We start from the raw sequence: 14,625 nt of genomic DNA on the forward strand, positions 1-14,625 counted from the left end.
GTGAAAAGGATGGAAATGGCCTTGGTGAATACATATTTCAAGAAGAGGGAGGAACACAGGCCGACGTACAAGAGTGGAGGAAAGTGCACACAGGTGGACTACATCTTATGTAGAAGGCGCGATCTAAAAGGGATTGGAGACTGCAAGGTGGTGACAGGGGAGAACGTAGCTAGGCAGCATCGGATGGTGGTCTGTAGGATGACTTTGGAGACCAAGAAGAGGAAGCGAGTGAAGACACAGCCGAAGATCAAATGGTGGAAGTTGAAGAAGGAAGACTGTTGTGTGGAGTTCAGGCAGGAGGTAAGACAGGCACTGGGTGGTAGTGAAGAGTTGCCAGATGGCTGGGCAACCACTGCAGAAATAGTGAGGGGGACAGCTAGGAAGGTACTTGGTGTGTCATCAGGACAGAGGAAGGAAGACAAGGAGACTTGGTGGTGGAATGAGGAAGTACAGCAAATTATACAGAGGAAGAAGTTGGCAAAGAAGAAGTGGGATAGTCAGAGAGATGAAGAAAGTAGACAGGAGTACAAGGAGATGCAGCGTAAAGCAAAGAGAGAGGTGGCAAAGGCAAAGGAAAAGGCGTATGGTGAGTTGTATGAGAGGTTAGACACTAAGGAAGGAGAAAAGGACTTGTACCGATTGGCTGGACAGAGGGACCAAGCTGTGAAGGATGTGCAGCAGGTTAGGGCGATCAAGGATAGAGATGGAAATGTGCTGACAAGCGAGGAGAGTGTGATGAGAAGGAGGAAGGAATACTTTGAGGGGCTGATGAATGAAGAAAATGAGAGAGAGAGAAGGTTGAAGGATGTGGGGATAGTGAATCAGGAAGTGCAGTGGATTAACAAGGAGGAAGTGAGGGCAGCTATGAAGAGGATGAAGAGTGGAAAGGCAGTTGGTCCAGATGACATACCTGTGGAGGCATGGAGATGTTTAGGAGAGATGGCAGTGGGGTTTTTAACTAGATTGTTTAAAACAATCTTGGAAAGTGAGAGGATGCCTGAGGAGTGGAGAAGAAGCATACTGGTACCGATTTTCAAGAATAAGGGTGATGTACAGAACTGTAGCAACTACAGAGGTATAAAGTTGATCAGCCACAGCATGAAGATATGGGAAAGAGTAATAGAAGCTAGGTTAAGAGGAGAGGGGATGATCAGCGAGCAGCAGTATGGTTTCATGCCATGAAAGAGCACCACAGATGTGATGTTTGCTTTGAGAATGTTGATGGAGAAGTATAGAGAAGGCCAGAAAGAGTTGCATTATGTCTTTGTAGATTTAGAGAAAGCGTATGACAGGGTGCCGAGAGAGGAGGTGTAGTATTGTATGAGGAAGTCGGGAGTTACAGAGAAGTATGTAGGAGTGGTGCAAGATATGTATGAGGGAAGTGTGACAAGGGTGAGGTATGTGGTTGGAATGACAGATGGGTTCAAGGTGGAGGTGGGATTACATCAAGGATCGGCTCTGAGCCCTTTCTTGTTTGCAATGGTGATGGACAGGTTGACGGATGAGATCAGGCAGGAGTCTCCGTGGACTACGATGCTCGCGGATGACATTGTGATCTGTAGTGAGAGTAGGGTGCAGGTGGAGGAGAGCCTGGAGAGGTGGAGGTATGCACTGGAGAGAAGAGGAATGAAAGTCAGTAGGAGCAAGACAGAATACATATGTGTGAATGAGAGGGAGGACAGTGGAATGGTGAGGATGCAAGGAGTGGAGGTGACAAAGGCATATGAGTTTAAATACTTGGGGTCAACTGTCCAAAGTAACGGGGAGTGCAGAAGAGAGGTGAAGAAGAGAGTGCAGGCAGGGTGGAGTGGGTGGAGAAGAGTGTCAGGAGTGATGTGTGACAGAAGGGTACCAGCAAGAGTTAAAGGGAAGGTTTACGAGATGGTTGTGAGACCAGGTATGTTGTGTGGTTTGGAGACAGTGGCACTGACGAAAAGACAGGAGGAGGAGCTGGAGGTGGCAGAGTTGAAGATGATAAGATTTTCACTGGGAGTAATGAAGAAGGACAGGATTAGGAACGATTACATTAAAGGGACCACTCAGGTTGGACGGTTTGGAGACAACGCAAGAGAGGCAAGATGGAGATGGTTTGGACATGTGTGGAGGAGAGATGCTGGGCATATTGGGAGAAGGATACTGAATATGGAGCTGCCAGGAAAGAGGAAGGCCAAAGAGGAGGTTTATGGATGTGGTGAGGGAAGACATGCAGGTGGCTGGTGTGACAGAAGAAGATGCAGAGGACAGGAGGAGATGGAAACGGATGACCCGCTGTGGCGCCCCCTAACGGGTGCAGCCGAAAGTAGTAGTAGTAGTTTTTTTATAAAGATCCAATTACATATTCCTTTGCATTTGCAGTAAACTTAGATATTCTAATGGATTTTTAAAATTTTGCAGTTATTTGCGAAGACATACAAATTTATGAGCTTCTTTGCATGCACTGGTACCCATATTCCATGTTACACAGCCTGAGTTCGAAAGGCATTCTGGGAATTTTCTTCAACCACTCCGTTCGGAGACTGCATCTGAAAACGCTCCATTTGGAGGGCTAAATTACCACTTCCCCTCGATCCTCAAAAGAAACTGGACACCCTACCCTATGCAACCGCAAGCAAAATGGAGGGGTAGGGACAAAGAGGGGAACTGAGATTTGCTCTTAGAAGAGTCCTGGTGGTTCCAAACTTATTCCATTTCATAATTAGTGAGGCCACTGTGCTCCTGGGAACACTCGGAGATTTAGAAATGGTTTTATACCCTCGCCCTGATCTATGCCTTGCCACAATTTCATCAGAGGTCTACAGAGGGTTCCTTCGATTTTTGGCCTGACACGCAGTGTGAACTGTGGGACTTTAAGCTGCGTGCCTTTCTAAACTATGTCCAAGCAATTCAGTTTGCCACAGGTGGCCTCTAGTTAAGTTCAGGAACACCATCCTTTCATTTCGTGTACTTGGGTACACAAAATGAAATGACATATCGTTTCCCCCAGCCCATAGCAGTGCAGCACAAAGACAAAAACACATATTCGGGTCAAGCCCTAATACTTTGCTGTACTGTTTCATTCCACCATCAATGACCACTGAATTACTACATCTACTTCTACTCATTTTTAAAGCAAACAATTTAAGATCAGTGACAATCGTATTTATGACTTTTTAGGTGTACCACTTTAAACCTAAGTTCTTGTTAAATTTATAGTACTTTTCAGACTTTAAGGACCTACAGATATCTGCAATATAATATACAAATATTCATAAACTACTATACAAGTACTAGGGTGATAGTCCAGAGGTATACCTTGCTTCATGAACCATGTGCACGATGGCGAGCCTTGCCAACAGGTCATGGGATGTGTCCGCTGCAGACTGCCATAAGCCTACAAAAATAACAGTGAGCAAGTCATCGTCTTAATAGCATTCTTCCTTCAAAAGTACCAGTCACTGAGAGATGCAGTTGGCGAACGCATGCAGTATGAGGGTGGGTGTTTGAATTAAAAACAGGGATCGATTGGCCACTAAATTGGGAGAAAATGGGAAAAATCAGAAATAGATTTATATTAAAAAAAAAAGTACCAGTCACTGTCAAAAGAAAAAAAGGATCCAATTTCAGATGTCTGTCCTGGGCCCCTCTTGTAGGGTGTACCACTAGACTTTAACTCTGCTAGCAAGATGTAGACTTGTTTTCAGTGCTCAGTCAGATGAAGTTAAATGCCCTATCACTAATACCGATAGTACTTTTCATTATTTTGTTAATGTAATGATATATATTGATTTGAATCCTAAAAATTACTTTTGAGAATTTCTGTGATGGTTTATTTAGATAGTTCACAAGTATAACGCTAACATCTTCATAACACATTTTATAAAATGTAGTTTTTTTTACACCAAATGTGTAAGTATGTAAGAAACCTTTGGATTCATCAGCCTCAGTAATGTGGTGGTCATGTTGATGGCTTTCACAGCCAGAGATTGAGTGTTTAAATCCCATTGATCACTTTTTTTTTTACTTAGTAGAAATGAAAGGCTCTCAGAGGACATCCATAGTGTGCAGCCATTGCATCTGTAATCTCTATTAACAGATTCTCTTTCACTCGCTCTCATATTATAAAGAACTGGATCGCTTGTGCAAGGTGAACTCCACAGTAGTCCCCGTGGTAATAGCAGCACTAGGGGCTGTGACCCCTAAACCAGGAGAGTGGCTCCAGCAGATTCCAGCAACAACATATGAGGTCTCTGTCCAGAAGAGTGCTGTCCTAGGAACAGCTAAGACACTGGAAATAACCCATGTATACATATAATCCAGTCAGTCAAGTAAATTCTTTATGAGCCAGTACAAGCCTGTTTCATGCATCATGCACTCATCAGCTGCCAATGTGGTTAAACAACAAAGAAAAAATGCAGCCAATAAATACTACGGGACAGGAGAAGACACCAAATCAATGGAATTCTACTGTGTGGGCCTGAAGGGTCAGAATGTTTGCGGGTGCGGGTGGGAGTGGGAGTGGACACACACATTTTGGGAGTGGGTGGTAATGGTCAAAAATCCAGTGGGAGCGGGATTAAGAAAACAGTCCCATGCAGGGCTTTATACTGTACTACCACATAAATACGACTTATACACCAAAGCAAAGACTTATACTCCGGTGCGACTTGTAGTGAGGAAATGCAGTGGTTGATGTATATGCTTCTGAATGTAATCCGTTTATCTTTTAAATCTTTTTTCCCCATTGTGAAGCACTTTGTGACTGTACGTGAAAGGTGCTGTATCAATAAACTACTTATGTACTGAATGCCCAAGTTAAAATCGGTCTTGATGCATGAGAAATAAGTTTTAAAATTGGAGTTCAATTCAAAAACAGGTAATTTTTCATAAGAATATGTTTCCATACAATGGCTGACCATATCCGTGCATTAGGAACTGAGAATGTTCTCACTTTAATCAATTAAATGTTCAGTTTCATCACTGGGATCCAAAAAAGTGTTGACGAGAAGGCAATAGTGCAGTACTGCATTCCTACCACTACCAAGCCGGCTGCAGCATTAACATATCACAACACTGGGAGCCTGCCTGGTGTCGCTCCGTACACTATCTGAACCTCTTCAGTCCTCCTCCTTTCTGATACTGCTTTATTTAGCCATAAGCCAACACAACAATTTCACTGGAGAGTTAACAATCTTCCCCATGCAAAGGGCTGCCAGGAACAACGTTCAGAAGAAAGAAGGGCTGACAAGCCCTGCTGGCCGCTGGAGGAAATGATTCAGACATCCTCTCTCACACAACAATGGATGGACTGCATTTATACGGTGCTGTTCTACTCAGCAGAGCGGTTTCACTGAATGCCTCAAGTACTTGCTAAACAACCAGTCTGGAGCCACTGCTGATCCTTCCAATGACCTACTGGCATGTCCACTTCCTGAAAGCAAGACATTTAGCTTTTTGTCATTTTGTTATTTTGTAATGTTTGCTCCGCTTTTGTCATCAGCAGCTACAAAACATGCAGCAGCTATGGTCCTACACTGAGTCTACACCTCCTCTCACTGGCTTTGCTGTCAGACTACCGGAGTATATGGTCCTCCTTGTAGTGAAACAGATTACGGTCACAACTTTCTCTGTTCATACTGCCTCCTACTGGCAGCAGTATGTATATATCATGTAAGTGTGTATCATTACAGATCTCACAGTATTTCACATTAATCTTCATGAATTCTCCTTTAACTTTGATTATATGAAGGAAGGATGACTGCCATAAGAGCAAAGATAAGCCCCGTGATTCTGGGTCTTCATTTCCGGTATGGGTAGTCTTTCTTTTTTCGTTTTCCTGCTACATTTCTGACCGATAAATATTTTGGCAATCACATCACTCTTGTTCATAAAAACTAGTTCAATTTATTTTAACTACATAAAACCAAACCGGACCAGCAGAAAAAATAACGTATCAACATCACGACTGGTTCAGAAATAAAAAGCAGACATGTGAAAGTGACGTAAGCTGAGCTACCTATTAGTCAAGGTAGGGTAGTGCATATGGCAGGCCCACGTTAAACTTTCCTAAAGTTGGGTGTCCAGGTGGTGTAGCAGTCTATTCCGTTGCCGGCCAACACAGGGATTGCCAGTTTGAATCCCTGTGGTACCTCCGGCTTGGTCGGGCGTCCCTACAGACACAACTGGCCGTGTGTGCGGGTGGGAAACCGGATGTGGGTATGTGTCCTGGTTGCTCCACTAGCGCCTCCTGCGATAGGTCGGGGTGCCTGTTCGGGGGGACTGGGGGGAATAGCGTGATCCTCCCACATGCTACGTCCCCCAGGTGAAACTCCTCGCTGTCAGGTAAAAGGAAGCAGCTGGTGACTCCACATATATTGGAAGAGGCATGTGGTAGTCTGCAGCCCTCCCCGGATCAGTAGAAGGGGTGGAGCAGCGACTGGCACAGCTCAGAGAGCAGGGTGATTGGCTGGGTACAAATGGGAAGGAAAAAAAAAGGGGGGGGGGGGACTTTCCTACAGTAATCCTACTAGCAAACCACTACTTTCACATGCCCACCACCAGCTTGCCTGCTGAAAGAGGGCTGAGCGTAGAAGGAACTGACCATCTTTACATACAACTGCGAAGGGAGCTGAAGTTGGTTTGCAGTTTGCAGCTTCTTATGAAGCTATTCTGACAGCTTATAAAAGCCAAATGCCCTATTAAGACACTTAGTATTACTTTCAGTAATTTGTCACTTACCCACACTTACCATTGTGTACAGGAAGAGCTCCAAAGAAGCTCCCAAGGTCTGTTATCCGTTTCTCTAACAAGTGATAATGCTGTCAAACACAGTATATAGTTATTATTCTTATCACTGTAACTTTTAACTGAAAAAATACAGCTGATAATACAAGTTCCTCATGAGGTATACAAACCTTAGCTTCATCTCCAGCTACTTTAACAAAATCACTGAAGAACTGGCGAGGCAGAGGATTCCCAGTGTGCAGTTGGACAGTTGAGAATCTGGAGATCACATCCCAGGACAAGTCAATAGCCCACTGCTCTATGTTAGCTAAAGAATGGAGTAAGGCTATCCGGCTAGCCTGTGCACAAACACAAACACACACCACACAAACCAAACAAAAAACACTCAAATCACACACAAATCAACTGTACAGTAAAGTATAAGCTTTGTCACGTGTGACCTGCTTGTTGGTTGTAATGTCAAACTGTAACCTAGTTATAATACTAATATTAATAATCATTACATTTATACAGCACCTTTCTAGACACCCAAAGCGCTTCACATTGAAGGGGGCAACTAACTTCAACCACCACCAATGTGTAGCGCCACCTGGGTGATGCATGGCAGCCATTTTGCACCAGAATGCTCACCACACATCAGCTTGAGGTGGAGAGGGAGGAATTACATGGGGGATGATCAGGTGGCCAGATGGAGAGAGCCAGGTTGGGAATGTTGCTCGGACACCAGAGACCCCCTACTCTTTGTGATAAGTGGCATGGGGTCTTTAATAACCACAGTGAGTCAGGACCTCGGTTTAATGTTTCATTTGAAGGACGGCATCTCCCACAGAACAGTGTCCCCGTCACTGCACTGGGGCATTGGGATTAGATATTTGTTGTTTTTATTAGGACCAGGGGGACGACTGCCCCCTACTGGCCTGCCAACACCACATCCAGCAGCAACTCAATTTCCCAGGAGGTCTCCCATCCAAGTACTAGCCAAGCCCACACCTGCTTAGCATCTGTCATTCGGCAGAGCCAGGTACATGTTGGTATGTATGGCTGCCAGCATCGTTATCATGATATAGTTATTGTTTGTCTCATGTGCTACAACCTATGGCACAGGAAGTGTTTTTTGTGTGTATGTCTGTGAAGTGTTTTTAAGTGTATGTATGTTTGTGAAGCCAAAGACAAATTTCCACTTGAGTGGACAATAAAGGTGTCTAATCTCATCTCGTCTCGTCTCGTCTCATCTCATCTCGTGTCATCTGATCTAATCTAATCTAATCTAATCTCATCTCATCTCATCTCATCTCATCTCATCTCATCTCATCTCATCTCATTACATTACAGTCATTTAGCCGATGCTTTTATCCAAAGCAACTTACAATAAGTGCATCATTTAACATAGGAAATCAGTAGAACTACTAGCCATCAGAGGTCATAAGTGCATCTAAGAGCAAAACCAGTGCTAAAGTAAAAGCGCAAGAAAGAGATTTTTTTTTAATGAATGAATACAATAAGTGCTAAGAACAAGTAACAGTTGAAAACTCACCTCTCCAAGGTGAGTTTTCAACCTGCGCTAAAAGATGGGCAGCGACTCTGCTGTCCTGACATCAGTGGGGAGTTCATTCCACCACTGTGGGGCCAGGACAGAACAGAGCCGTGACCGGGTCGATCAGCAGCAGGGGCCTCTGAGCGACGGGGCAACCAGGCGTCCCGAGGCAGCAGAGCGAAGTGGTCGGGCGGGGGTGTAGGGCTTGACCATGGCTTGGAGATAGGAAAGAGCTGCTCCTTTCACTGCCCTGCAGGCTAGCACCAGAGTCTTAAACTGGATGCGAGCAGCTACTGGGAGCCAGTGCAGGGACATGAGAAGGGGAGTTGTGTGAGAGAACTTAGGGTGGTTGAACACCAGACGAGCTGCAGTTTTCTGAACAAGCTCCAGAGGTCTGATGGCCGACGCCGGGGTGCCAGCAAGGAGGGAGTTGCTGTAGTCCAGCCGGGAGATGACCAGAGCCTGGATGAGCACCTGTGCCGTCTCGCCGGTGAGGAATGGGCGAATCCTCCTGATGTTATAGAGGAGAAATCTGCAGGAGCGAGCAACCGATGCAACGTTTGCAGCAAATGACAGTTGGTCGTCCAGGATCACACCCAGATTCCTCACAGTTCGAGCTGGCGTCACCACGGTGTTGTCAATGGTGATGGCCAGATCTTGGTGTGGGCAACCTTTCCCCGGGAGGAACATCAGCTCTGTCTTGTCCAGATTGAGCTTCAGGTGGTGTGTCGCCACCCACTCCAAGATGTCAGTCAAGCACGCAACAATGCATGTCTCTACTTGTGTGTCAGAGGGAGGAAAGGACAAGATAAGCTGGGTGTCATCTGCATAACAATGGTAAGAGAAGTCATGCGAGCGAATACAGAACCCAGGGATGTCGTGTATAGGGAGAATAGGAAAGGACCCAGAACCGAACCTTGTGGAATGCCTGTAGTCAGTCTGCTCCGACACAGATCCCCTCCATGTCACCTGGTAGGAGCGACCCATCAGGTAGGATGCAAACATTGAGAGTGCAGAGCCTGTGAAACCCAGCCCCTCGAGGGTAGAGAGGAGGATCTGGTGGTTCACTGTGTCGAACGCAGCTGACAGGTCCAGGAGTATCAGGACAGAGGAGAGAGAGTTTGCTCTCGCAGAGTGCAGCGATTCTGTCACTGCAAGGAGGGCCGTCTCTGTCTTCTGACCCACCCTGAACCCAGACTGGTTGGGGTCCAGGAGGTTGTTCTGGTGGAGGTACAAAGAAAGTTGGTTAAAGACAGCACGTTCGAGAGTTTTGGATAGAAAGGGTAGAAGGGAAACCAGTCGAAAGTTTTTGACGTCAGAGGGGTCAAGTGATGGTTTCTTGAGAAGGGGCGTGACTCTAGCAGTCTTGAAGGCAGATGGAAAGCATCCTGCCTGGAGGGAGATGTTGATGAGGTGGGTTAGAAAGGGAAGGAGTTCAGGTGCTATAGACTGAAGAAGAGGGGAGGGGACCGGGTCAAGGGAGCATGTGGTGGGGCGACTGGATGTGATGAGGTTTAGGACCTCGTCGGGGGAGAGAGGAGCAAGGTGGGATAGGGTGGGACGTCGAGAGGTGAGGGAGGGTGCAGAGGGTGGGATAGTGCAAGCAGCACTAACCGGGTGGTGAGAAAAGGAGGATCTGATGTCGTTTACCATCTTGTCAAAGAAGTTAGCGAAGTCCTCAGGGAGAAGGGAGGAAGTAGGGGGAGGAGATGGGAGTTGAAGAAGTGTAGAGAAGGTTTCAAAGAGTTTCTTAGGATTAGAGGCAGAGGATAGGATTTTAAAGCGATAGATCTAATCTGATCTAACCTAATCTGATCTAATCTAATCTAATGTTGGGAAGCTGTTGCTGCCTTTTCAGACTACTTCTTGCTTACCTGTGTGCCTCCTTTGCCACGTTTGATTTTCCCTGGTTCAAGAACTGTTAGGTTCTCCTTCCTGCTGGGCTGGTGAGGAGGAATGGCCTGACCTACGTCTGTTATTTCTCCCGAATTCCACCTTTCTTGAACTTCTAATGTCAAATTAACCTAAAATAATCAAAAGTATAACAGGTTAACAAAAGTTTGGCAAAATAAATGTCCTTGTTCTGTCATTTTATGCACTAGATGTAACCTGTCAGTTTTAGCCTCGTGTGTCTCTAGAGCTGATAAAAGGTGATGTGGTCCACTTGCCTTCTCGTCTGGGTCTGCAGTACAGAGTATCTTGGTAGCCCAGAAACACAGCGTGTCTTCAGAGGGGGATGAACTGGTGTCATCTGGACTTAATGTGCCTCAAACACAAAGCATTACATCTAAACTTCATGACAAAGCATGGCTCATTACATTACATTACATTCTTCTCCCGTCATTTCTCAGCACTTTGTTAAAACCAGAGATCACTTTGTTTCCACTACAAACATAGCTGGAACCTGTAAATTTTTCCACATTTATTTTTGATTTTTCCCTTTTTTCTCCCAATTTAGTGGCCAATCGATCCCTATTTTAATTCAAACACCCACCCTCGTACTGCATGCGTTCGCCAACTGCATCTCTCCAGCCAGCAGTCTCGAAGGAGACCGCCTCCCCACTTTCGTGACAAGGCGACTCCAGGCCGAACCACTGCTTTTTCGATGCATTCACGTGACGAACACAAGCCGACTCCGCCCCCCTCCCCAAGACAGCGTTGCCAATGACTGCTGCTTCATCGAGTCCAGCCATAGTCAGATCTGACGAGATGGGGGCGCGAACCCCAGTCCCCAGTGGGCAACTGCATCGACACAAAACCGATGCTTAGACCGCTGCGCCACCGCGGACTGGAACCTGTTATTTTTTACAGTTTACTCCAGAACAGAAATTATCTTGTTCTTTTGCCTTCTAACATCTGCACACATGACCTGCTAGAAAGGATATGAAAAAAATATCAGTATATATATATATATATATATATATATATATACATATATACATATATACATACATGAAAAATATTCTTAATCCTTTTTTTTTGCTATTTTTTTTTTACTACTTTATTAATCCCTGCGGGGCATTTCTATCTCTGTATTTAACCCATCTTAGCTGCCTCCGTGCAGCACCCGGGGACCAACTCCAGTTTGTCTTGCCATGCCTTGCTCAGGGGCACAGACAGGAGTATTAACCCTAACATGCATGGCTTTTTGATGGTGGGGGAAACCGGCGCACCCAGAGGAAACCCACCGCACACACAGGGAGAACATGCAGACTCCACACAGAGGATGACCTGGGATGACCCCCAAGGTTGGACAACCCTGGGGTTCAAACCCAGGACCTTCTTGCCAACCACTGCGCCAACGTGCCACCTAATTCCATCTTCTTAACACTAATAGTAAAATATTTTTGAGTGAAACCCTAGCAACCTCCATTTGTTTTGCTGTGCAATAGTGTCCACGAGACAGAAAGCCTTTTGGCCCAAAAGAAATACATTTTGGACAAACAACTGGATTGTGAGCCCAGGAAGTTGAGTCGGTTCATCTGGACACAACATTTAGTGGGGAAACGTTTCATCACTCATCTAAGTGACTCCGTCAGTCTCAACTGACTGCAGGTATCCCCACCCTGCATCATCACACTAAGGAAGAATGCCTTCAGTCAGCCTACCATTTCAGTCAGAGCATTACAAGGGTGCAGTCCAACACAGAGCAGGCAACCTATAGCAGTCCTTTACAGCTCTTTACAACAACAATGCTTTACCCATGAAGCCTGCGGGCGGGAGTCAGCTGATCTCTTTACCCATGAAGCCTGCGGGCTGGGGTCAGCTGATCTCTTCACCCATGAACCCTGCGGGCTGGGATCAGCTGATCTCTTTACCCATGAAGCCTGCGGGCTGGGGTCAGCTGATTTCTTTATCCATGAAGCCTGCGGGCTGGGGTCAGCTGATCTCTTTACCCATGAAGCCTGCGGGCTGGGGTCAGCTGATTTCTTTATCCATGAAGCCTGCGGGCTGGGGTCAGCTGATTTCTTTACCCATGAAGCCTACGGGCTGGGGTCAGCTGATTTCTTTATCCATGAAGCCTGCGGGTTGGGGTCAGCTGATCTCTTTTTCCCCGGAAGCCTGCGGGCTGGGGTCAGCTGATCTTTTCTACTTTGTCCCTTTTGCCAGTGCAGCCCTAAACAAAGTGCCTGCTGACCTAGCATGGACCCGCTGTGTGTGTGTGTGTGTGTGTGTGTGTGTGTGTGTGTATACAGTGCATCTGGAAAGTTTTCACACCCCTTCACTTTCCCCACATGTTGTTATGTTACAGCCTTATTCCAAAATGGATTAAATTCCTTTTATTTCTCATCAATCTACACACAATACCCCATAATGACAAAGTGGAAAAGGTTTTGTAGACGTTTTAGCAAATTTATTAAAAATAAAAAACTGAAATATTGCATGTACATAAGTATTGACACCCTTTGCTATGACACTCGAAATTGAGCTCAGGTTCATCCTGTTTCCGCTGATCATCCTTGAGATGTTTCTACATCTTGATTGGAGTCCACCTCTAGTAAATGCAATGGATTGGACATGATTTGGAAAGGCACAAACCTGTCTATATAAGGTCCCACTGTTGACAGCGCATGTCAGAGCAGAAACCAAGCCATGAAGTCAAAGGAATTGTCTGTGGACCTCCGAGACAGGATTGTATCGAGGCACAGATCTGGGTAAGGGTACAAAAAAAAATTCTACAGCTTTGAAGGTCCCGAAGAGCACAGTGGTCTCCATCATTCGTAAATGGAAGAAGTTTGGATCCACCAGGACTCTTCCTAGCGCTGGCCGCCCAGCCAAACTGAGCAACCGGGGGAGAAGGGCCTTGGTCAGGGAGGTGACCAAGAACCCCATGGTCACTCTGACAGAGCTCCAGCGTTCCTCTGTGGAGATGGGCGAACCTTCCAGAAGGACAACCATCTCTGCAGCACTCCACCAATCAGGCCTTTATGGTACAGTGGCCAGACGGAAGCCTCTGCTCAGTAAAAGGCACATGACAGCCCGCTTGGAGTTTGCCAGAAAGCACCTAAAGGACTCTCAGACCACGAGAAACAAGATTCTCTGGTCTGATGAAACCAAGATTGAACTCTTTGGCCTGAATGCCAAACGTCACATCTGGAGGAAACCAGGCATCTCTCATCACCTTGCTAATACCATCCCTACAGTGAAGCATGGTGGTGGCAGCATCATGCTGTGGGGATGTTCTCCAGCGGCAGGAACTGGGAGACTAGTCAGGATCAAGGGAAAGATGAATGGAGCAAAGTACAGAGAGATCCTTGATGAAAACCTGCTCCAGAGCGCTCAGGACCTCAGACTGGGGCGAAGGTTTACCTTTCAACACGACAATGACCCTAAGCACACAGCCAAGACAATGAAGGAGTGGCTTCGGGACAAGTCTGTGAATGTCCTTGAGTGGCCCAGCCAGAGCCCAGACTTGAACCCCATTGAACATCTCTGGAAAGACCTGAAAATAGCTGTGCAGCGACGCTCCCCCTCTAACCTTACAGAGCTCGAGAGGCTCTGCAGAGAAGAATGGGAGAAATACCCGAAATATAGGTGTGTCAAGCTTGTAGCTTCATACCCAAGAAGACTTGAGGCTGTAATCGCTGCCAAGGGTGCCTCAACCAAGTACTGAGTAAAGGGTGTGAATACTTATATACATGCAATATTTCAGATTTTTATTTTTAATAAATTTGCAAAAATTTCTACAAAACCTTTTTCGCTTTGTCATTATGGGGTATTGTGTGTAGATTGATGAGGGAAAAAAAAGGAATTTAATCCATTTTGGAATAAGGCTGTATCATAACAAAATGTGGGGAAAGTGAAGGGGTGTGAATACTTTCCGGATGCACTGTATATATATATATATATATATATATATATATATATATATATATATATATAGTTTTTTCCGGAACTGTCAATGGTGTTATAAGTGCTCAGCTAATGAGGAGCAGAATATCAACACAGATACAGGAAAAAAAATTTTTAAATACACTGCAGTACAAAACTTTTTTTCCTGTATCTGTGTTGATATAGTACGTGTGTGTGTGTGTGTGTGTGTGTGTGTGTCCCCAGGATGTTGCAATGAACCTTTGATGTAGAAAAAAAGAGCTCAACAATTCAGAAGCAAAGATATATTTTATAGCTCAAAGATGTTAAATGGCAGAATGAGTTAGGCAGCTGATGAGTGCACTGAGCACGAAACAGGCTTGTTCTGCCTTTTAACAAGTTTGAGCTATAAAATACATGTTTGTTTCATCTGAGTAGCGGCCATTGGACAACTATTGGAGCTAGCTGGACACGATGACACGTTTCATCTGAGTAGCGGCCATTGGACAACTAGCGGAGCTAGCTGGACACGATGACACGTTCCAGCTGAGTAGCGGCCA

General features: G+C 45.7%; 1 protein-coding gene across 1 annotated transcript in view; it reads right to left on the reverse strand.

Moving 5' to 3' along the window:
* Positions 1-14,625, reverse strand: part of si:ch73-314g15.3 (uncharacterized protein LOC368688 homolog) — a 32,514-nt gene that overhangs the window by 5,258 nt on the left and 12,631 nt on the right. The window contains exons 5-9 of the mRNA XM_056278437.1: positions 10,423-10,520; positions 10,129-10,278; positions 6,891-7,058; positions 6,725-6,794; positions 3,292-3,370 (exon numbers count right to left, since the gene is read on the reverse strand). Coding sequence (XP_056134412.1) covers positions 3,292-3,370; positions 6,725-6,794; positions 6,891-7,058; positions 10,129-10,278; positions 10,423-10,520 — 565 coding nt within the window. The remainder of the gene's footprint in view (positions 1-3,291; positions 3,371-6,724; positions 6,795-6,890; positions 7,059-10,128; positions 10,279-10,422; positions 10,521-14,625) is intronic.

Source organism: Lampris incognitus, chromosome 4, assembly GCF_029633865.1.
Source record: "Lampris incognitus isolate fLamInc1 chromosome 4, fLamInc1.hap2, whole genome shotgun sequence".
Taxonomy (NCBI): Eukaryota; Metazoa; Chordata; class Actinopteri; order Lampriformes; family Lampridae; genus Lampris; species Lampris incognitus.